Source organism: Lampris incognitus, chromosome 1, assembly GCF_029633865.1.
Source record: "Lampris incognitus isolate fLamInc1 chromosome 1, fLamInc1.hap2, whole genome shotgun sequence".
NCBI classification, from domain to species: domain Eukaryota; kingdom Metazoa; phylum Chordata; class Actinopteri; order Lampriformes; family Lampridae; genus Lampris; species Lampris incognitus.
Genome location: NC_079211.1, coordinates 92,113,183 through 92,138,277, shown reverse-complemented (window position 1 = coordinate 92,138,277; position 25,095 = coordinate 92,113,183). Strand labels below are relative to the sequence as shown.

Sequence of the window (25,095 nt, the reverse complement as noted above, 5' to 3'; positions counted from 1 at the left end):
AGAAGCAGTGACTGTTCACTGTGGTTCTAGACAGTGGTTCTGGCACTAGATTGTGGTTTACATTCTACAAAGTGGTTCTGGTTACCTGGTAGATTGAAACATACAGACCAAGGAGGTTCTGTTCTCATCTACAGTAGGCCGAGTTATTCTATAAAGTGGTAATAGTTATCAGTTCAAATACTACATATTGGTTGTGGATACCTGGTAGATCGCACCATGCGAGCCAATAGTGTTCTCTTCTCCTCCAGGGTGAACTGCATGACTCCTGGAGTCTCAAACTTCTGTCTGATCCACTGGCACTGCTCCAAGTCATTGATGAACATGAACTCCACACCAATGTGCTGGCAGTAAGCCATCTGTAACACAAACACACAGTAACTGTAATGGTAGGAGCAATAGTGGTGGTAAGAGTATTGTAATGGTGGTATACCAATATATGCAATATTAACGGTTTTTGACCACACTACTGCATTATCTACTGTTTACATTAGTACTCCTCACACAGGCTGATTGTGGTACAATGCCATACTGTTGATGTTTACCGATTTGTGTGGTTTATGGTTTTCCTTCTATAAAGAGGGGGGAAACACATGCACGTTTCCACATTTTAATCAAGTTTGTGGCTTTTGTTGCATCACACTTTCAGGACCCACAGGCCCACCTCTTGTACCTGAAAATCAACTCACTGCTTTGACAGTGAAAAATGAAGGGCGAAGATCATAAAATGTTTCTGATGTCATATGAACACCATCTCCCCATCAATGCTGTGAAGTGATAATACAGTCGAGTTCTGTACCAATGCTTTTGCCTAGAAAGGAGATAAACTCAGATGTTTTATTTCTGATTCTGATGTTATGCAGGAAGCTGAGGTCGACTGTTAATGCCCCACAATGTGGTGGTTCAAGATGACTTATCATTGAACTGTTGAATTTATATGTTATAATGAATGACTGCCTTCTCTTCAAGCAAGTTTCAGAAACAAGCAAATACTGGTCTTGATGCATGCTCAATAAGCCAGGTAAGGAAATCCCAGAAAGTTGAATTAGTTCATCTGGACACAAAGTTTATTGTCCAGATGAACTGATTCTACTTTCTAGGAAGCAGATGTTGGGATTTTATTTCAGAAAAAAAAGCATCTTTCCCTAGGAAAAAAGAAACAAATTCTTACTGATATAAAGTCAGTATCTGACCTCAAACACACCATTTAAGACTTAGTTCTAAACCTTCATCTAGCGTACCATATTCCCAACAAGTCTAAATAACTGATGAGGTGCTGACCTTCAAGTCAGTTCATTTCCCATTGCTCCCAGATCTGCTGTAAAAAAAACAAAAAAACAAAAAACAAAAAACAATCTCACATTCTTCTCTCAAAGAGAAGATCAGTGTTTTCATATGAAGAGCACTACTGTCCATTACAGATATGTTTATTTATCATCATCATCATGATTATTATTACTATTATTATTATTAATACTGTGTGGTGACTACACTACATCAGTGGAACCAGAGATTAGCTCTGGCTGGTGCTGGATGATAAACACCTCCTTTTCACAAAACACAAGTTCATTTTTACCGCATACTGTAAATCACAGTAGTTACTTTTCCCCTTGGTGCTGCTCTGATGGTGTTATAAAGCAGATACGCAGCACTGTCTAGGAGATGGACAGGGGTGAGGATAGTGGGGATGATGGACGGAAAACGTTTCTAATTTTATTTAGATTTTTATTCATTATTGATCTATGGTGTTCATAATGTGCCATCACCTTGTAGACTACACTTTGTGTTCATGTCTAAATCAGGGAAATATAAATGTTTCTACTTTATTTTTTCTGTTTTATAACACAATCACGAGGTCGCTCAGTTACATTGCATGATATACATAGGAGTTGTTAGTCACAGAACGGTACACTTTCATGTTTCACAACTGATGTTAAATATGGTGTAACTAAGGGCTCAGTTCTTGGCCCTCTATTTTTCTCTCTTTATATTTCACCTCTTGGCCAAATTATACACAATCGTGGAATAAATGTCCATTGTTATGCTGATGATACTCAGCTGTATGTGCATATAAGGGCTGATGATCATGTTCAAATGACTAATTTAGAGGTCGGCTTGGCTGCTGTGAAAAATAGGATGTCACTAAACTTTCTGCTTTTAAATTCTGATAAAACCAAGATGCTGGTCATTGGCCCTGCTAGACACAGACACCAATTTGATCAAGTAACAATAACAATAGACAACTGTGATTTCACAAAGTATGGCAGCCAAAAATCTTGGTGTTGTGTTTGGTCCCAGCCTTTTCTTTGATAAGCACATAAACGAAACCACCAAAACTACCCTTTTCACTTCTGTAAAATAGCTAAAATTTGATCTTTCTTGTCTATGGCTGACGCAGAGACTCTAATACATGCATTCGTTTCATCCAGACTTGATTACTGTAGTGTTCCGTTTTCAGGTCTGGCACATTTCTAGTACTAAAAGTCTTCAGATGGTTCAGAATGCTGCTGCTAAAATCCAAACTAAATCTAGAAAATTTGACCATATTACACCAATTCTTGCCTCCCTTCATTGGCTTCCAATCCATGTTAGATCAGACTTCAAGGTGCTTCTGCTAACTTATAAAAATCCTAAATGGGCTTGTCCCATCTTATCTGTCTGATCTCCTTAAACCATACCTTCCCTCTCAAGCTCTTCCCTCTCAAAATAGAGGGCTCCTTTGTGTCCCCAAAGTTAAAAAGAAGTGAGTTGGTTGCAGGGCCTTTTCCTATCGGGCCTGCTGCCGTCAGACAATCAGAGTCTGTTGAGTCCTTTAAATCCAAACGTAAAATTCATCTTTTTTGCCTTGACCTACAATTAGTTGTCTTTAAGTTGAGTGCTTCACAACCTGGACTGCATGGTGGGTCAGTTTCTGTCTCAATGAATTTACCAACCACTGTTCTGCCGACGAGATTATAGATTATATAGATTATGACTAATTGATGACTTAATTATGACTAATGACTATTGCAAACTGTTCTCTTCTCTCACGTCTTTTCTCTCTCTCTAAATGATGTCTTCTCCTTTCTCTTTTTCTGTATGTGAATGGTGTGATGTGAGTCTCCCTTCTGTGTACGTGCAGTCGGTCCTCCTCCCAGGTCTCCATGGTGATGGTGGTCGCCACCTGGATGCTGCTTGGCATCGCCCTCATCACATTTTCTTTTTATATATTGTATAAATCCATATAATTTTGTTATCTTGCTTTAATGTTATATCCTTTTCTCACTAAAATGTGTGACTAATGTTTTTCTTTTTTTTACATGATGCTGGTCACGTGACTTGGGTCCTGGGCTGTTCCGGTGGCGTCTGGACGCTGCTTGGCATCCTGCGCATCATATTCTTCATATGGCTCTTTAAGCCAGTGTTTTGTAAATGCCTTCTTGCTTGCTACCATGTGAATTTTTAATAAATATTTGTCTCTGATATTGAGTTCCTTAGATATTTTTCTCAAGTAAAAAAGGAGACACGTAAACTCAATATCAAATCCTCATGTACTCTTAGTGGCGGCATGAACATAAGCCCAGAAAGGCTGTATGATAGGATAAGACCCGAAGATGTGTGTGATCTGCTGATAAGCACCAACGTTGTCTCCAGCAATGGTTCTGAAATCCAGTTTGTTTTGAGTTTATTCTTGGGGTTATGAAAAACTGGTGGCACGGTGGCGCAGTGGTTAGCGTGGTCGCCTCACAGCAAGAAGGTCCCGGGTTCGAGCCCCAGGGTAGTCCAACCTTGAGGGGTCATCCTGGGTTGTCCTCTGTGTGGAGTTTGAATGTTCTCCCTATGTCTGCATGGGTTTCCTCCGGGTGCTCCGGTTTCCTCCCACAGTCCAAAGACATGTAGGTCAGGTGAATCAACTGTACTAAATTGTCCCTAGGTGTGAGTGTGTGTATGTGTGTGTGTGTGTGTGTGTGGGCCCTGTGATGGCCTGGCGGCCTGTCCAGGGTGTCTCCCCGCCTGCCGCCCAATGACTGCTGGGATAGGCTCCAGCATCCCCGCGACCCTGAGAGCAGGATAAGCGGTTTGGATAATGGATGGATGGATGGTTATGAAAAACCTCACACAGGTCTTCCAGCAAAAATCTCTCCAACTCTGTGAGTTTGTAGTAGTCATAAAGGTCTGGATTATTAGAGTCCATTCCTTCGGAGAGATTTTGATGTTCACTCCTCTTTCCCACTTCTGCTTTATGTAGTCTGTTGAGTTTGTTCCTCATCAATAATAAACTTAGATACAGGTCCCCAATAATCCATCTGGTGGGTTCCCAGTCGGGTCCTTCAGTGAACATCTGTGTAACATCAGTGAGTTCTTCCTTGCTCGCTCTCTTCACCTCTTTTACCAAACAGTGTCGTATTTGCAAGTATCTATAAAAATCTCGTCTCTCTAAACCATATTTTTCGGACATAGACTGGAAGTCTACCAATTCCCCATCCTTTACTAAAGAAAAGTATGACGTACTACCATGCCTTATCCATTGTCCATCCATCCATTATCTTAACCGCTTATCCTGCTCTCAGAGTCGCGGGGATGCTGGAGCCTATTCCAGCAGTCATTGGGCGGCAGGTGGGGAGACACCCTAGACAGGCCGCCAGGCCATCACGGGGCTGACACACACACACACACACACACACACACACACACACACACACACACACACACACACACACACACATTCATTCCTAGGGACAATTTAGTGCGGCCAATTCACCTGACTTACATGTCTTTGGAATGTGGGAGGAAACTGGAGCCCCTGGGGGAAACCCACACAGACACAGGGAGAACATGCAAACTCCACACAGAGGACGACTTGGGATGACCCAGCAAGGTTGGACTACCCTGGGGCTCGAACCCAGGACCTTCTTGCTGTGAGGCGACCACACTAACCACTGCGCCACTGTGCCGCCTTATCCATTGTCTATATCTCACATTTTGGGATGTTGGTTTAAAATTTGGATCATATGCTGGCCACCACAGTAATTTTCTCTCTTTCTGGATCTGAAACTTCTTCACAAAACCTAACCATATACCTAAAGAAAAAAACTCCACTGATTGTGGATATCAAACAATTCTTTGATAATAAATGGACAGCCCAACAAAGATTGTGCATGTTTATCTAGTAATGATAAGTCAATGTTTTTCCATTTGGCATCATATTCAGGGTTACACCATATAATCAATGGTATTAATTGTGCCGCTACATAATAATCCTTCAGGCTTGGTCCCCTCCCTTGGCAACTGCAATGTAGTACATCTTATTCGTGGTTTTTTGCCATCTCATATAAACCTTGATATTCGCTTGTCCCATGCTCTGAATTGTGTGTCAGGAAGTTGAACTGGTAAAGACTGGAATACATATAATCTTGGCGAGATGTTAATGTGGATGGTATCCGGTTGCCAGAGTCAAGAAGGAGCGAGCACCATCTGTTAAGGTCTTCACCCATCTTTTGAATAATGTTTGTATAGTTAACATTATAGATGTGAGATTGTCCTTTGTCAGTTTTATTACCAGTATTTTATACTTTTAGAAGTCCATTTAAAATTCTAACTTTTCAAGTTCCCATCCATTCATTATCCAAACTGCTTATCCTGCTCTCAGGGTCATGGGGATGCTGAAGCCTATCCCAGCAGTCATTGGGCAGCAGGCAGGGAGACACCCTGGACAAGCCACCAGGCCCATGAGGGATTACAATTGAAAACCAAGGCTTGGGTTTTCTCAATATTAAGGACAAAACAATGATCATCAGGTTAAGTAGTGGTATACTTGATGCCATTTTTTCAAAGCGACAAGAACATTGTCTGCGTACAAACATATATTGTGTTTGACCCTCTTATTGTAATACTCTCAAACACCGTCTCCTGTCTTTTTAATGGAGGTAATGGTTAAATGAATAAGTTGAAAAGTCCTGGACTAGCTGGGCACCCCTGCCGGCATCCTCGTTGTAAGTGTATAGTCTTGGATAGATGACCATTAATCTTTATTCTAGCAGTTGGGGATGTGTATAGGAGTTTTAACACACAACGGATTTCTTGCAGAAACCAAATTTCTCCATGACCTGACAAAAATACTCCCACCCCACCGAGTCAAATGCTTTTCCAGTGTCTAGACCCAAAAGGATGGTGCTGATCTGTTCATGGTTTATTTACTCTATGGAGACACCTCCTTACGTTATGCTGAGTGTGTCTATTTCATATACAACCGCTTTGGTACTTATCTATTAACACTAGCATCACCTCCTCCATCCCTTTAGCCCATATGGATGCACATAATTTAAAGTCTTGATTCCAAACACTTACTGGCCTGAATTCATTACATTTCTTTCCATGTGTTCCTTCTTTAGTGATTACAGATATAACAGTTTCTTTCCAAGACGTGGCAGAACTCCCTCTTTTAGAATATGGCTGAAACAGTCGCAGAGTAAGTAAGGGTAACACCTGCTCTCTCTGACTTTCACCACTCGGCTGGTAACCCTTCGGCACCCGGTGATTTGTCTGCTTTCATACTAGCGACTGCTTTATCAATTTCTGGATAACATATCTCTTTTGTGAGTTTATCATTATGTAATATTCCAATAGAGGAGAGGTGTTTAGAAATTGCTCTATTGCACGTGCCTCTGCTTTATCCAGCTAAGTGTACAGGGACTTGTAATATATTGCCAATACTTTTTGCATGCCACCCAGTTTACATGTTATTTTGTTAGATTCAGAGTCTCCTTATTTCATGACAAGCGTTTTATTTATTTTATTTGTTGTTTTTGTAATCGCCAAGTTAGTAGCTTTGTTGCTTTTGAACCTGTCCCATAATATTTTGCCTCATGAACCTGTGCTTTCTCTCTCACTCTTCACTATGAATTTTGTCTATTTCCTGTTTGATTGGTCCATCTGTTACAGTAGAAGGAGGATTTCCTGCTTACTGTGTAACTGTCCAAATTCTAAAAGTTTATTTTGTAAGTCTATCGGTCTTTGGACTTTTACTTTCTTTATAAAGACAGTTGTTGATACAATTTTCCCTCTGGGAACTGCTTTTGCAGCATCCCATAATGTCACTGTGTTAACCTGTGAATTATAATGATTCTCCAATATGCTTGTCCTTCTTTTTTTATCATTTCTTTGAATCCTGGATTATTCAACATACTTGTATCATAGTGTATTTTTGCGTTTGCTTTCCATTAGGCTTGGGCGATCAGACAAATATATTGACAATCGGTGATCGGCTGAGTCCAATTGGCGTTTTTTTTTCCCTTTCTTTTTGGGTGAATTTTTTTGTGCAATTTTTGTCCTTTTATTTTGCTAATTTAATGGTCTCCCTTAATTCAACTAGGTAAATAATTAACCTGTAAAACACAACTCAAAGCCTGCATGAGTAGGAACTGGCAGTTGGAGTTGGGCCATATGCAGGTTCTTGCTGCACTGATTTCTGAAGAGTTGTTCACAGACCAGGGCAGTGGCTGCACAGACTACATGACAGTAAGCAGTCTTTAGTGGTTGCTGTCTGATAAACTAGTGCTGAAGCACAAGTCAATTCATAAATCACATTTGAGAGCTACACCACGAACTGTATGTGCAGTTGTGCACCCTGATCATTTCATGGCATAGTTATGTTACACCCACCTGTTTGCAAGTTGAGGCATCCTCTTTTCTCTCTCCTTCAAAGCGTGTCAGACGGCTGTTCAGCCTGTCTCCACAGCTTATGTTGTCAGCCCTCAACTCATTCAACTGTTTCTTAATGTCTGTCTGCAAGTTATTGTGAAAGTCAAATAGCTGTTTTGTGATATTACCCCTGAGCTTTTGCATTCCATAGTCATGTCTTTCACCACTTCTCCTACAGTAGGCAGTATTGTGGTCTCTCCTACTAGCTTGGTAGCCAGGGCCTCCTCCCTGCCATCTCCCTCTATGTTGGTATTTTCCATAGATTCATTTTCTCTGTCTAAATCTCCCTTTTTACCTCTTCTTTCTGACTATGAATGACTATCCTTTCCCCCCTTCCATCTTCTGACTATTTTAGGTCGATTTTAGTCCTAATAACTTGTTGAATTTAGGGGGTTTAGCTAACCGATAGAACTGTCTTTTTACACAGCCTGTGAGGATTGTACCCCGCCGGGGTAGAAGTCCAGTGTTTTACATATAATCTATGATGGAACACTTAACTGTACAAGTTGAACCTCATCGCCACATATTCATACAAACTCCTGCTTCCATGGTCTACTGACTGACCGTGCTCTTATCTCTGTAAACCTGTGTCACAAATATTCATCTCACAGTGAGTCTTAAATGATCTGTTCCTGAGGACCTAAATGATCTGTTCCTGAAGACCTAAATGATCTGTTCCCGAAGACCTAAATCATCTGTTCCTGAAGACCTAAGTGATCCGTTCCTGAAGACCTAAATGATCTGTTCATGAACATCTAAATGATCTGTTCCCGAAGACCTAAATGATCCTTTCCTGAAGACCTAATTGATCCATTCCTGAAGACCTAATTGATCCATTCCTGAAGATCTAAATGATCTGTTCCTGAACACCTAAATGATCTGTTCCTGAACACCTAAATGAAGCTCAGGAATTCCATGCATGTCATTACAGAACTCACAACGGAAAAGATTCTGCCGGGGTGAGTTGAAACAACATGTTGACCTGTGTAGCAAGGTTTAAACTGGTGTGTGTGTGTGTGTGTGTGTGTGTGTGTGTGTGTGTGTGTGTGTGTGTGTGTGTGTGTGTGTGTGTGTGTGTCTCTGTGTGTCCATTTGTGTGTGTGTAAGTGTACCTCCAGACGTCTGATGATCTCCTTGAGGGGCAGTGCGCTCTCTGAACCTCCAATGAAGGTGGTTGTGGGCAGGCGGAACACCTTGTCCAGGTCAGACTCGTCCAGACCATAGAAGCCTACATGTCCCACAATGCACCCCAGCCAGGATGCAGAGCGCAGGCAGAGGAACAGGAGAGAGGAGGAAGAAAAGAACAGAAGGTTGAGGGATGAAGGAGATGTGGAGGGAGAAGCCAAAAGAGGGAGAAGCATGTGTGCATACACACACACACACACACACACACACACACACACACACACACACACACACACAGGAGAAAATAAGGCAGAATGTGCAGACATGTTAGTAGGAAGCAGCCAGTGAATGAATGAATGAATGAATGAATGAATGAATGAATGAATGAATGAATGAATGATATAAACATGAACCAGTTTTCAGAATTCAGAACAATGTGTGAGTCAACACGGGTTGACCAGCATCAGTCAAACATAGACAGACAGACGGGTTTAGACAGATGGATGACAGACAGACAGGAAGGGTTAGACAGACAGACACACTGACAGGTTTAGACATATGGATGACAGACAGACAGGAGGAAGGGAGGGAGACGGGATATGAAGATAAGCAAAAGATGCAGAGAGAGGGACAAAGGAACAGTAGAGAGGATGTGAGCGGGGTCCAGGAAGTGAGCAGTAGTAGTTGTAGTGGTAATATTAGTAGTAGTAATAGTAGTAGTTGTAGTAGTGGTAATGGTCATAGGATTAATAATGGTAACAGAAGTATTAGTGGTTGCAGTAGTTGTAATAGTAGCAGAAATGACAGTGGCAGGTGTCAGTGGCAGGTGTAGTAGTAAGAGTAGTGGTGGTAGTAACAGTAATAGCAGTTGTAAGGTAGTAGAAATGACAGTGGCAGGTGTAGTAGTAAGAGTAGTGGTGTTAGTAGCAATAATAGCAGTTGTAATAGTAGTAGAAATGACAGTGGCAGGTGTAGTAGTAAGAGTAGTGGTGTTAGTAGCAATAATAGCAGTTGTAATAGTAGTAGAAATGACAGTGGCAGGTGTAGTAGTAAGAGTAGTGGTGTTAGTAGCAATAATAGCAGTTGTAATAGTAGTAGAAATGACAGTGGCAGGTGTAGTAGTAAGAGTAGTGGTGGTAGTAGCAGTAATAGCAGTTGTAATAGTAGTAGAAATGACAGTGGCAGGTGTAGTAGTAAGAGTAGTGGTGTTAGTAGCAATAATAGCAGTTGTAATAGTAGTAGAAATGACAGTGGCAGGTGTAGTAGTAAGAGTAGTGGTGATAGTAGAAGTAATAGCAGTTGTAATAGTAGTAGAAATGACAGTGGCAGGTGTAGTAGTGGTGTTAGTAGCAATAATAGCAGTTGTAATAGTAGTAGAAATGACAGTGGCAGGTGTAGTAGTAAGAGTAGTGGTGATAGTAGAAGTAATAGCAGTTGTAATAGTAGCAGTGGCAGCATTGGTGGTAGTAGCAGGGTTGATGACAGCCGTAGCAGTAGTTTAGAGATGGTAGAGAGAGAGAACAAGATATTTGTGGGATTCAAAAGATATCAAGGAGAGACATCATTAATATCATCATCATCATCATAATCCAAAGGACTGTTAGCCAGTTAAAACCAGTAAAAAAGTAAAGCCCCTTCAGGCGAATTTGTAATATTGGGTTATACAAATAAACAACTTAATACTTAAGGTTCGTTTCTACTTCATGCTACAATAACAGATACGTATAATGGAGCCTTGGTGAGCCTCAGCTTCTTTGACCTTCTGCTGTGACAAGACTGGGCAACTTACTCGTAAATGTTCTCATTGTACATTAGCAAATAAAAAAAAAGACAAAGTCTATCCAGCCTTCAATCTGGAAAGGCTGTCCCACTCAGGGCTCAGACACACCATCGTCTGAATTGTTCACCAACCCAAATGTTTTCTCCTGGAACTGAACTTGGTTGCTAAGTGATACCAGCCACATTTTGGTTGCTAAGTGATATCAGCCACAGTCTGGTTGCTAAGTGACATCAGCCACAGTTTGGTTGCTAAGTGATACCAGCCACAGTTGTGCTGAGTGGCTCGGAGTGAATGTGTTGCCTGTCACTGCTGACAACAGAGCAAATAAATGAACTGCTCATAGTTAAGTAAGTTGCAGGCCAAGTTTAACATTTTTACCTATGTGGCTCAGAGTCTACTGAGCCTCTCTGCTTAGCTTTAGAGTGATATTATAAACAGTCCAGGTTTTTGCTAGGCTAGCTATGAACAGGCAACCATGAGTCAACTGTGACAACACTTTGGACAATGCCGCTCATTTAAGCTACCTTAAATATTTTAAAAGCCAGGTGCCGAGTACCATCAGCTAGAACTGAGCTGATAGGCTGGGACTGTTGCTCAGCAAGACAAGCATCAAATTCTAGATCCAAGAAGTAAAATTTTCTTCTGGACTCTCTCATGGGCAAAACAAGCTGTCAACTCAACCGTAACCGTTAGACCTTCCTGTTAAAAACAGATGAGAAACTCACAGGCCCAAGGCTATTACGTTACACTGCGTTAGAAATTAAGAACAGACAAAGATTACACACACAGGGCTGTTACACTAGCAGCTTTACACCATGACCACTAAATCCTGTTTCCATGGTGATAAAGATGTACGTTGTCCAGCACTGGAACCTGATCCATCTGGACTGGGCTGACCTGCTGGTAACAGCTCAGCCCAGCACCTGATTAGTTGAGTTAACTGTGATCCACTCTCATTAACCACCAAAATCCAGTTGAATCAGCGAGTACAAAATTAGCAGTAATGAGTCTTGGTGACATCACAGCAAAGACGTCCTGTCAGCTAACGAACAGCACAGCAGTACAAACACCAAACTGTGCTACTGCACGATCTCCGCCATATTTAAAAACATTGGTGCGTTTCAAAACATTTATTTTTCCAAATACATTGTAAGTCAAATATTGATTGATTTAAAGGCAAAATCACCCTCGTCTGTTAAATACAGATTCATTTCAGGTGACCCGTCATTTTTGGAGATGAATATCCGGCGTAACCAGAGCCTTCCAGACAGACTCCTGCACACCGGCTGCAGGTGCCAGCAGAGACTGTGCTGTTTCTTCACAAGCCAGAGGAGGAAGGCGAGGTGATAGGAGCAGGTTATCAGTTTGACTCATGTTAGCTCCGCGTCACAACACAACAGACAAGGATGTGTGTGTGCATGGCAGAAGCAATGTGGAGGAACAGCATGAGAGAGCTGAATGTTAATCTGATCACAGCTTGACAATTCCACGATTATGGAAATGTGGGGATGTATTACGAGATGGCAGAAAAAGAGCATGAGAGAGAGAGAGAGAGAGAGAGAGAGAGAGAGAGAGAGAGAGAGAGAGAGAGAGAGAGAGAGAGAGAGAGAGAGAGAGAGAGAGAGAGAGAGAGAGAGAGAGAGAGAGAGAGAGATTGCTCTGAGGCTGGTGGTTTTGGGGAAATGCAGTGCTATTGGACTTGAGCAGAGAAAAGCCCTTTAAATATCAGCAAACCCCCAGAGCTCAAGAAAATGCCCTCAACTCTTTAAATCCCCCTAAATGACAGAATAGTTAAACATCTAAAATGTGTCCTACCCAACTAGTGGGAAGAATCCAGAAAATTCAACCACCCAGACAGCTGCGTTGGAACGATTAAACAGCTGATTCAGCCAATCAGGAAGGCGACTTGGATATAATGGGTTTTTTGTTTTTGGATTATTCCTCGTTTTTCTCCCCAATTGTACCCGGCCAATTACCCCACTCTTCCGAGCCGTCACGGTCACTGCTCCACCCCCTCTGCCGATCCGGGGAGGGCTGTGGACTACCACATGCCTCCTCTGATACATGTGGAGTCGCCAGCCGCTTCTTTTCACTTGACAGTGAGGGGTTTCACCAGGGGGACGTAGCGTGTGGGAGGATCACGCTATTCCACCCAATTCCCCCTCCCCCCCGAACAGTCACCCCGACCCCAGGGGGCGCTAGTGCAGCGACCTGGACACATACCTACATCCGGCTTTCTATCCACAGACACGGCAAATTGTGTCTGTAGGGATGCCTGACAAAGCCGGAGGTAACACGGGGATCCGCTGCGCTACCTGGGCGCATAACGGGTTTTTCTAACAAACTTGTTGCTAAGCCTGAAAGAAAGATGCAGCCAGGAAAAATGAGATTGTATATGTCTATCTGACGACTGAGTTGAGCAGAATGACAGCCAGACTAGTTCATCATCAGGCAGACCATCAACAGGCAGACTGACAGCTGCCGCAACCAAGGCAGGTGCTTATAGGAGAACTGCATGGGGGCCAGGGCCAACAGGGCCACTATAATTCTATTGGTAAATTGAACCATAGTGTTAGACTAATGCTTATGTGTAATTACGAGACCTTGAAGTTCACAACCTTACCTACATACTTTTAATTTTTTTTTCTAGAGAGGGCTCCATGTTTACTCCGCTCCATTTGTTAATCTATAGCTCTCACCAACATCTCTGAGACAATGCCCAAGGTCAAAGAGACACACATGCATGCACACAAACACACACACACACACACGCACACACACACACACACACACACACACACACACACACACACACACACACACACACACACACACACGCTCTATCCTGGTTCTTGCACACAGCCTATCCGTACATGGACCAGCTGTGTGCTTGACTCTTTGGCCTGCATGCATTGACATAACATGTGCCATACCAAGCCAGGAGACTACTCGTTCTAACATGTGCCATACCGTGCCAGGAGACTACTCATTCTACAATGTGCCATACCACGCCAGCAGACTACTCATTCTAACATGTGCCATACCATGCCAGGAGACTACTCATTCTAACATGTGCCATACCATGCCATGAGACTACTCATTCTAACATGTGCCATACCGTGCCATGAGACTACTCATTCTAACATGTGCCATACCGTGCCACGAGACTACTCACTCTAACATGTGCCATGCCGTGCCAGGAGACTACTCATTCTAACATGTGCCATACCATGCCAGGAGACTACTCATTCTAACATGTGCCATACCATGCCAGGAGACTACTCATTCTAACATGTGCCATACCATGCCAGGAGACTCCTCATTCTAACATGTACCATACCACGCCAGGAGACTACTCATTCTAACATGTGCCATACCACGCCAGGAGACTACTCATTCTAACATGTGCCATACCGTGCCACGAGACTACTCACTCTAACATGTGCCATACCATGCCACGAGACTACTCATTCTAACATGTGCCATACCGTGCCACGAGACTACTCACTCTAACGTGTGCCATACCATGCCAGGAGACTACTCATGCTAACGTGTGCCATACCGTGCCAGGAGACTACTCATTCTAACATGTGCCATACCGTGCCAGGAGACTACTCACTGTAACATGTGCCATACCATGCCACGAGACTACTCACTCTAACATGTGCCATACCATGCCACGAGACTACTCACTCTTAACATGTGCCATACCATGCCAGGAGACTACTCATTCTAACATGTGCCATACCATGCCAGGAGACTACTCATTCAAACATGTTCCATACCAAGCCAGGAGACTACTCATTCTAACATGTGCCATACCACGCCAGGAGACTACTCATTCTAACATGTGCTATACCACGCCGGGAGACTACTCATTCTAACATGTGCCATACTACGCCGGGAGACTACTCCTTCTAACATGTGCTATACCGTGCCAGGAGACTACTCATTCTAAAATTTGCCATACCGTGCCAGGAGACTACTCACTCTAACATGTGCCATACCGTGCCACGAGACTACTCACTCTAACATGTGCCATACCGTGCCAGGAGACTACTCATTCTAACATGTGCCATACCATGCCAGGAGACTACTCATTCTAACATGTGCCATACTAAGCCGGGAGACTACTCATTCTAACATGTGCCATACCATGCCATGAGACTACTCATTCTAACATGTGCCATACCGTGCCACGAGACTACTCACTCTAACGTGTGCCATACCATGCCAGGAGACTACTCATGCTAACGTGTGCCATACCATGCCAGGAGACTACTCATTCTAACATGTGCCATACCGTGCCACGAGACTACTTACTCTTAACATGTGCCATACCATGCCAGGAGACTACTCATTCTAACATGTGCCATACCATGCCAGGAGATTACTCATTCTAACATGTGCCATACCATGCCAGGAGACTACTCATTCTAACATGTGCCATTCCATGCCAGGAGACTACTCATTCTAACATGTGCCATACCACACCAGGAGACTACTCATTCTAACATGTGCCATACTACGCCGGGAGACTACTCATTCTAACATGTGCCATACCGTGCCAGGAGACTACTCATTCTAACATGTGCCATACCGTGCCACGAGACCACTCACTCTAACATGTGCCATACCGTGCCAGGAGACTACTCATTCTAACATGTGCCATACCATGCCAGGAGACTACTCATTCTAACGTGTGCCATACCATGCCAGGAGACTACTCATTCTAACATGTGCCATACCGTGCCAGGAGACTACTCACTCTAACATGTGCCATACCATGCCACGAGACTACTCACTCTTAACATGTGCCATACCATGCCAGGAGACTACTCATTCTAACATGTGCCATACCATGCCAGGAGACTACTCATTCTAACATGTGCCATTCCATGCCATGAGACTACTCATTCTAACATGTGCCATACCACGCCAGGAGACTACTCATTCTAACATGTGCCATACTACGCCGGGAGATTACTCATTCTAACATGTGCCATACCGTGCCAGGAGACTACTCATTCTAACATGTGCCATACCGTGCCACGAGACTACTCACTCTAACATGTGCCATACCGTGCTACGAGACTACTCACTCTAACATGTGCCATACTGTGCCAGGAGACTACTCATTCTAACATGTGCCATACCATGCCAGGAGACTACTCATTCTAACGTGTGCCATACCATGCTAGGAGACTACTCACTCTTAACGTGTGCCATACCGTGCCAGGAGACTACTCATTCTAACATGTGCCATACCATGCCAGGAGACTACTCATTCTAACATGTGCCATACCATGCCAGGAGACTACTCATTCTAACATGTGCCATACCACGCCAGGAGACTACTGATTTTAACATGTGCCATACCATGCCAGAAGACTACTCATTCTAACATGTGCCATACCGTGCCACGAGACTACTCACTCTAACATGTGCCATACCCTGCCACGAGACTACTCATTCAACCACATAACAACATGGGATCTGGGCACCAAATAAAACAAGATTAGCTGTAGTTGTCTTGGCTTTTACTGCCAACCAGTTAAAGCAGCTCGGATAGAATGCAGCAGACTGAACCAATCAGACAGCTCAGGGAGGCAGATTGACAGCAGAGCTGGCCAATAAAAATAGATGGGTAAAGGAATATTCAGCAAGAACAGTAGCCTGTCACAACAGCCAGGCTGTATGACCTCAGCAGGATGAAACATGCCTACACCTCAGTCAACAGCCAAATATCAAACATCAGCCTTTAAGCAAAATCCACCTGAAAACAGAATTCTCTTTTACGATTTGGTCCTGGTTTTTACATAAAAAAAAACTGTTCCAAAGCAAATATACCTGTCAGCTCTAAATAGTATAACATAAACTTTGTAGAATGGGTAGCCGTAGACCTACTTGGACCTTTACCTTCAAAACACTCAATTCTAGTTGTGGTAGACTACTACAGCAGATATTATGAGTATATTGTGCTTACTTCCACAACAACTGAAAAGTGATTGACAGTCTTGAGTCAGTATTCAGTCGACACGGACCTGTCCCACTGAAATCTGATAATGGGCTACAGTTCAAATCAGATGAGTTCAGAAACTACTGTGCTCAAAATGGAATCACACATGTGAAAACAACCCCAAAGTGGGCTCAAGCTAATGGGGAAGTGGAGCGCCAGAATGCTTCAATTATGAAACACATTCGGATTGCACAGTCAGATGGACTGGACTGGCAGAAAGACCTTAGGCGATATGTCACAGTGTACAGAGGAATTACACACAACACAAAAGGCAAAAGCCCAGGAGAACTCTTGTTCAACAGGAAAATGAGGGGCAAGTTACCAGAAATCACGTCTGCACACATGGATTTGGATGTATGTGATAAAGATACAGAACAGAAAGGGAAATACAAGCTGTATGCTGATGAGCAGCGAAAAGCAGAATATTCAAATGTGGATGTTGGAGATCACATCCTGGTGAGACAAGAGAAAGTGGATAAGTTCAGTACAACTTTTGCCAAGATACCACATAAACTAGTCAGTACAGCGCAGAAACACAACCTGTGTGAAGAAGTACATTACAGAGGGAACAGGAGACCAACACAGGACAGAAGAAATTGGAAGATGGGAATGCTGGTTGAACCCAGGGCAACAATCCACTACAGACCCTTCCAGATGTCCTGCCACACAAGCTGAACACAGCAGACCTTTAACACCTCCTCTACAGCCTCTATGGCAGAGGAACCAACCTGAAAGACTGAAGGACTATGTCCTTACTTAAGTCAAATGTTTTGATTGTAGAAAATTTGAAGTAGAAGAAGATTCCGGAGATTATTATGTTGGTTGTATTTGTAATTGGAAATTTTACTCAGTTGAGAAAATTTGGTTACAAGACAAGAGCAAGACAAGCTTTTGGATGAGTGCTTTACCCCAGATCACCTATTGAGAAAAATATTCAACAGAAACACTGTCAAAATGAGCTACAGCTGCATGCCAGATGTTCAGCAGGTTATTTCATGTCACAACACAAGCATCATAGCCAAGACACACACCCCATCACCACAACCAACACCTCCAACTGCAAATGCCATGTTAAGGCATCGTGTCCTCTTGAAGGAAAATGCCAGATAGAAGGAGTCCTCTACCAGGCATCGGTGACAAGAGAAGACAACTGCAATGTGGACACTTATGTGGGATTAACAGAGGACCCTTTTAAAATTAGGTTTAATGCCCATATGAGTAGCTTCAGAAATGAGCATGCAAAAAATGCAACGGCTTAAGCCGTTGCATTTTTAAGTTTGGCTGGGCGGCCAGCTCTAGGAATAGTCCTGGTGGATCCAAACTTCTTCCATTTACAAATGATGGAGACCACTGTGCTCTTCGGGACCTTCAAAGCTGTAGAAATTTTTTTGTACCCTTCCCCAGATCTGTGCCTCGATACAATCCTGTCTCGGAGGTCCACAGACAATTCGTTTGACTTCATGGCTTGGTTTCTGCTCTGACATGCACTGTCAACAGTGGGACCTTATATAGACAGGTGTGTGCCTTTCCAAATCATGTCCAATCAATTGAATTTACTAATCAAGATGTAGAAACATCTCAAGGATGATCAGTGGAAACCGGATGAACCTGAGCTCAATTTTGAGTGTCATAGTAAAGGGTGTGAATACTTATGTACATGCAATATTTCAGTTTTTTATTTTTAATAAATTTGCAAAAATTTCTACAAAACCTTTTTCACTTTGTCATTATGGGGTATTGTGTGTAGATTGATGAGAAAAAAAAAAGGAATTAAATCCATTTTGGAATAAGGCTGTAACAAAATGTGGGGAAAGTGAAGGGGTGTGAATACTTTCCGGATGCACTCTCTCTCTCTCTCTCTCTCTCTCTCTCTCTCTCTCTCTCTCTCTCTCTCTCTCTCTCTCTCTCTTTATATATGTATATAAAATCCAGTGAGTCAAGTAACTTCTTTATGAGACATTACAAACCTGTTTCATGCCATAAGCAATCATCAGCTGTCAATCAATCAATACATATATATGTGTGTGTGTGTGTGTGTGTGTGTGTGTGTGTCAGCTCATCAATACCAGCCAGAAAGTGCTTAAAATGTGTTATTAGCACCTGGAAAGGTCAATGTTATGCGTGATAAGTCACACTGATGTCATTATTTGCTATCAACAACAACAGACTTTGATGGAAAGATAACTAATGCTACAGTACACAAAAATATCCTCAGTGTGGGCTAATGCTGTTTCAAGGTGACAATTGCTATCCTATTTTGAATGGATGAAGTTAACTTTATGTGTGTTTCTACAAACTTAGTGATAATTGAAGGAGGCAGATTTTCTTCTTGATATTTACAACAAATAGTTTTGACTTGAGGGGGCCTGAGTGTGATAATCCCATTTCACCAAGAAGCTTTAAGGATCGACCTATTGTAGAACAAATGAATTAGCTGTTGTTCGGTATCACATAAGTTGGTCATGGGACAAGATGGTGCTGGCACACACTGACTACTGCTCCTCTCCATTAATTTTACTCATTGTTTGTTGCTTGGTCATTTTTCAGATGGTTTTAAATAGTGTTATTTGCATTTCTGTCATATAGCCATTAAAGAGTAGAACTGGTTTGCCCAGTTTCCTGATTTGCGGATTTTTTTGGATCACAGCAGCATACTGCCAACCTGTCACAGTTTGAGCCTGGTCCTTGGAAAACATCGCCCTATCCCCCCTTTCACATCTGGTTTCCAAAGTACATCATCCCTCTTATTCTTTTCCGTGGCGTTTCCAAATGCCTTTCAAACTATTGCTTCTCCACAGCCAGTTAGCTAGCCTGCTAGCCAACAACACTAGCTTGGATTTCGCATTTTTACTTTTTCATCAGTTTTCACAAAAATGACGTTATGTTATGTAACCCGCACAGCTTCTAAGCCTTCAGAACTGTCACCTTCAGCCTACAAGAGAAGCCCTAACCCGCTGCCATGAGCTTGGCATGTTGCGCTACACAGTCAGCATTACAGATACAGGGGCTCCTGTTGGGGTTTTGACCTGAATGCCGGAACCACATCAACACTACATGTCACCAATGGTAACCCTGCAACACCATGCAGCTGGCAAGACCGAAAATGTGTAATGGATTTTAAAGCACTTCAACCAACACAGAGACTTGCTATAGACCTGACATCTTCAAAAGCTCCACTGCCAGGGCGTCCGGGTGGCGTGGCAGTCTATTCTGTTGCCTACCAGCACAGGGATCGCCTTTTGGAATCCCTGTGTTACCTCTGGCTTGGTGGTTAGGCGAGCCTACAGACACAGTTGGCCGTGTCTGTGGGTGGGAACCCGGATGTGAGTATGTGTCCTGGTCGCTGCACTAGCGTCTCTTCGGCTTGGTGGGGGCACCTGTTCAGGGGGGAGGGAGAACTGGGGGGAATAGCGTGATCCTCCCACACGCTACATCCCCCTGGCGAAACTCCTCATTGTCAAGTGAAAGGAAGTGGCTGGCGACTCCACATGTATTGGAGGAGGCATGTGGTAGTCTGCAGCCCTCCCTGGATCGGCAGAGGGGGTGGAGCAGCGACTGGGATGGCTTGGAAGAGTGGGGTAATTGGCTGGATACAATTGGGGGGGGGGGGGGGTTCCAACAAAAAAAGAAAAAGCTCCACTGCCTATTAGCATGGAACTCAACAGTGGAACGAATTCCTACATACAGGTATAACGTATAACAACGTATAAAAAATTCCTCCTGATTAAAGACCACACTTTGGACAAATGTCTCATCATTGTGTATCTAACCAAAACCTGGCATCAGCCTTGGGTTTACTCAAACCTAAATGAGTCATCCTCACCTGGCTATAGGTACACTGAAAATTCTCACACATATGGACATGGTGTTGGCTTAGCAATTATTCACCAAGCTGAGCTAAAAACGTTCCTCCTACCACTTCCCAATCTGTCCTCTTTTGAATATCTTGCCCTAAAATGCATAACCCCCACTCTCCATGACCATTCTTATCTACCATCTACCAAAGCCCAATCCATCCTTCATACCTGAAATATCTGATATTCTCGCCTCAGCCAACATTGTGATCCTCTGGCCCTTTAACCCCCACATCAACACCCCCTCTGGCTATTCTGTTGCCGAGTTCCCGAGTCTGCTGAGTGCCTGGACCTATAACAACACATTGATTGTCCCACACACCACCGAGGGCATATATAACCGACTCTGCCCTATCAGCAACCTTCAGGTCAAGGACCTTGGTGTCTCTGACCAGAACCTCCACACCCCTGTCCAAACATGAGTGGTGACATTATCTAACTCGCCCCCCTGGTTCACTCAAGAACTCAGGAAAATAAAATTGGCTGGGTGTCCACTGGGGTGGCATACCAGAACCCTGGGGCTCACTGTCCACAAACTGGCCTACCACAACCACCAAAGGGCCAACCCATTGCCCTCAAAGAGGCACAGTCAAAATTCTTCTCCAACCTCATTAAAAATCCCGGAAACCCGAAACACCTGTTTTCTACAATAAATCATTGTCTCAAGCCTCAATCTCACTCCCCCATTGCCTTCACTGAAAAGTAGAGCAATAACGTTTTTCACTAACTTTTCAAAACAAAAAAATCAACAACATAAGGTCCTTAATCTTCAGCAGCACGAACCTGTACCCTCCATCCACAACCCTCTGCTAGTTATCCTGGGAGAAATAGCGGCCACCATCTCACAAATGAAACCATCTACATCTGCCCTCAACCCTATTCCTACTGCTCTGCTCAAACTTTGCACTCCTGCTCTCAGCCCTCTCATCACCCAGGTCAGCAACCAGTCACTTCAATCTGGCCATGTCCTCTTAGCACTCAAAACTGCGGTAATCGCTCCCATTCTCAAAAAGCAATCCTGGACCCAGAAAGTTTGGCCAACTACAGGCCTATCTCTAACCTCCCCTTCCAAGGTCCTGGAAAAATACTGTTGCAGCTTAGCTAGAGGATCACCTCAAACACAACAACCTATTCAAACATTTCCATTCTGGTTGCAGGACTCCTCACAGCACTGAGACGGCTTTTCTCAGGGTCACCAATGACCTTCTGCTGGTGGCTGATAATGGCTCCCCCTCCATCTTGTTTCTCCTTGACCTCAGCTCAGCGTTTGCCACAACAGACCATTCCAACCTCCTCGAACGCATCTGGGACTACATCCGGCTCACCGAACAAATTCTATGCTAATTCAGCTATTTTCTAACAAACAGGACTGAGTTCGTCTCCCTATGGGCATCAAAGTCCTGGACCCACTCCGTTTCCTGCGGTGTCCCACAAGGATCCGTCCTTGGCCCCGTACTGTTCATCCTCTACATGCTCCCCCTCAGGCATGTCATCAGTGTACATGGAATATCATAGTTAGTTCTTGAACTTGAACAATGGGAGACCGGGCGTTTTGCCATGCTGGCCCTCGTCTCCGGAAGGGCCTCCTGGACCCCAGATTCTGGTCTCCTTTAAAACAGACCATAAAAAACAGAATAAGCTTTTAATTCAACCAAGTAGTATTTTTGTTCTCATCTGTTTTTATTGTTTTAATGCACCATCAATCACCTCTGACGATGAAAGGTGCTATAGAAATAAAATTTACTATTATTCTGCCACAGTAAATGTTATGTGTTTTCTCCAATTAAGTTGAAGTCGCTTGTGTTCATGTCCTTCAGGGAATGCAGACACTTGGAAACAGGATTTCATAATAAACCAGGAGAGGTAGGAATAAAGCAGTGTTTTATACACATCTGCATCACAGCTGGAAACACATATGATGGGACTGCAATAGAATAAAAAATACCAGTATCAGCTGAAATGACCATATTCATAACAGGAAAAAAAAGCACATTCCTAGAAAAAAAATTGATAAATTTGTTATCATCAGGAATAAGCACTGCGTTTCCACACATGTAAAAAACAAAAAAAACAAGATTTGAATCAGAAAGACAGAACAGGTTGCAGTCAGACCCAGTAGAGACTGACCTACACTGATGTGGTGGAGAACAGCGCTGACTGACCACATTACAGACAAACAACTGCAACATGTGTCAATGTAAACCAGGTGTCCAAGCTTCAACCAAACACGGAATCTGTCTACCTAGGTGTGTGTGTGTGTGTGTGTGTGTGTGTGTGCACGCACGCTTGTGGGGATACAAGGCAACTCACACCAGCGGACAACCATTCAGGAAGTCATATGAAAGTATGCTTGAAAAAAATTTAAATCTTCCTCTATAAAGGCTGACAGCAGACTAGGAGCTTCCACAGACAAATGTAGATAAACATGCTAATATTCGTATAAACACGCTAGTCTCCACACACACACACACACACACACACACACACACACACACCATTGTGTTTCCATACCTCCCACTGTCAGAATTCTCAGTCTTTCCTTGCACATAGCCACATCTGGGAGGATCGGCAGCAGGGGGCAGTAGAGGAAGAGAGACCCGGACACAATTAGTCAGCTTTGACTACTCTACATGGGCAGCCATCTCAGAAAGGAAAACCACAGCCATTTTTTTCTAACACCAACATGATTAACCAGCACCAACACAGTCCACACAGGCCCATGAATCCCTTTCTCCACCTCTTTTCAAGCCCCAGGTCAAGTTGAGGAAGATTGGTTGGATGCCTGAAGGTCTGATGTTGAAGTGGTGGAGAATATGAGATGCAGTGACTCCATGTTCATTCAGCACAGCCCTCACTGGAAGCCAAACTGCAACCAACACACACTATAGTTCTTCCATTCATGATGCTCCAACAAGCACAACTGCTCATAGTTTGGAAATAAAAAGCAAAAAAAAAAAAAAAAAAAACACCAAACTGTACAGAACTCTATAATTTCCTTCTTCAAACTGAGGTCATTCACCAGGTGCCCTCATCCTGAGCCAACAACAACTAGTTAGGTTTGGCTCTTGGCCAGGAAACATGATTTTGACACATTGGCTGCTCTGCGGTTTCTTAGTTACCAGTTTATCCAACAACCCAGCTGGATCCTCATTATTAGTTGAATTAGTGGTAGAGGGCAACCTGAATGAAGTGAGGTCATTTATATTGATTTATATATTCTAAATCATGAAATATAGACAGATTCATTTCTGTGACTCGGAAGCATCAACAGCACATGACCTCTGGTCTGACAGAGCTCTGAGCAACACAGCCAAGACGTGGACCAGCCAGACGCACAAAACCCACAGCCTTCACAGCAAACAGACTGAAGCTTACCAAGACCACACCTGTGTAAAGTACTTTACAATACCGGTTCACTAGAGACACAATCACGGTAGGTGAAAAGCCATATAAGAATGCTTTCCTGTTTAAAGGTTGTTGTGAGGGAGGAAGTAATGAAGGTGGTGATGATGTCACTGACCCCTGACCTTTCCCAAATTCAATGTCCGTCTCTAATTACACGTACATAGCAGCAACATAGCAGGTCTCCTACTACAAAGAATACAAACAAGGCTCTGTTTCCATCAGAAACCAGTCAGGAGCTCTAAAACATTTTTTTACAAGCTAGGAAACATCACTGAAGCTGTAAAAACTGGACACATAAAGTGCAAACAGGGGAAAGATTAGTATTACTTAATGCTGACTGTTCCTGATATACTGGACTGTTTAGACACAGACAGTTCCAGTATAAAGCACAGATTATACCATCTGGAGTACAGGGAGTGTATAAATGCTAACAAAACTGTAGTATTTCGGGGCGTCTGAGTGGCGTGGCGGTCTATTCCGTTAGCTACCAACACGGGGATAGCTGGATCAAATCCCATGTTACCTCCAGCTTGGTCAGGCTTCCCTACAGACACAATTGGCCGTGTCTGTGGCTAGGAAGCCGGATGTGGGTATGTGTCCTGGTCGCTGTACTAGCACCTCCTCTGTTCGGTCAGGGTGCCTGTTCAGGGGGGAGGGGGAACTGGGGGGAATAGCATGATCCTCCCACACGGTACGTCCTCCTGGTGAAACTCCTCACTGTTAGGTGAAAAGAAGCGGCTGGTGACTCCACATGTATCAGAGGAGACATGTGATAGTCTGCAGCCCTCCCCGGATCAGCAGAGGTGGTGGAGCAGTAACCGGCATGACTCGGAAGAGTGGGGTAAATGGCCGGACACAATTGGGGAGAAAATTGGGGGGGGGGGTAGAACTGTAGTATTTCAATGACAGAAAGTGTATGATGATAGCATATATGTAATATCAAAGCTAGAAGGAGGCTATGGCGCCAAGTTACAGGCAGGCTATGTCACTAACAGGTATGTGTAACGCCAACAGGTATGTAATATTTATGTGACACATCAGTTCCAGTACCATTGGATGGGTTTATGAGGGATTTCACTGCACTACTTTTCAGTAGATAAAAGTTGAAGCTGAACAGCTGTTTGTGAGTGGACAGCAGGGGGCCTTCATACTTCAGTCATACCCCAGCATTTATCCCAACATATCGCCTGTCTGAAAACCTAGTCTACCAGCTCAGCACAGGCATCAACAGAAAG

At 43.5% G+C, this 25,095-nt stretch overlaps 1 protein-coding gene across 2 annotated transcripts in view; it reads right to left on the bottom strand.

The window, feature by feature from the left end:
- Positions 1-25,095, bottom strand: part of ogdha (oxoglutarate dehydrogenase a) — a 99,732-nt gene that overhangs the window by 30,077 nt on the left and 44,560 nt on the right. For both annotated transcript variants that reach the window (XM_056273945.1, XM_056273956.1), the window contains 2 exons: positions 8,790-8,905; positions 202-356 (listed from right to left, as the gene is read on the bottom strand). In XM_056273945.1, the coding sequence (XP_056129920.1) occupies positions 202-356; positions 8,790-8,905 (271 nt within the window). The remainder of the gene's footprint in view (positions 1-201; positions 357-8,789; positions 8,906-25,095) is intronic.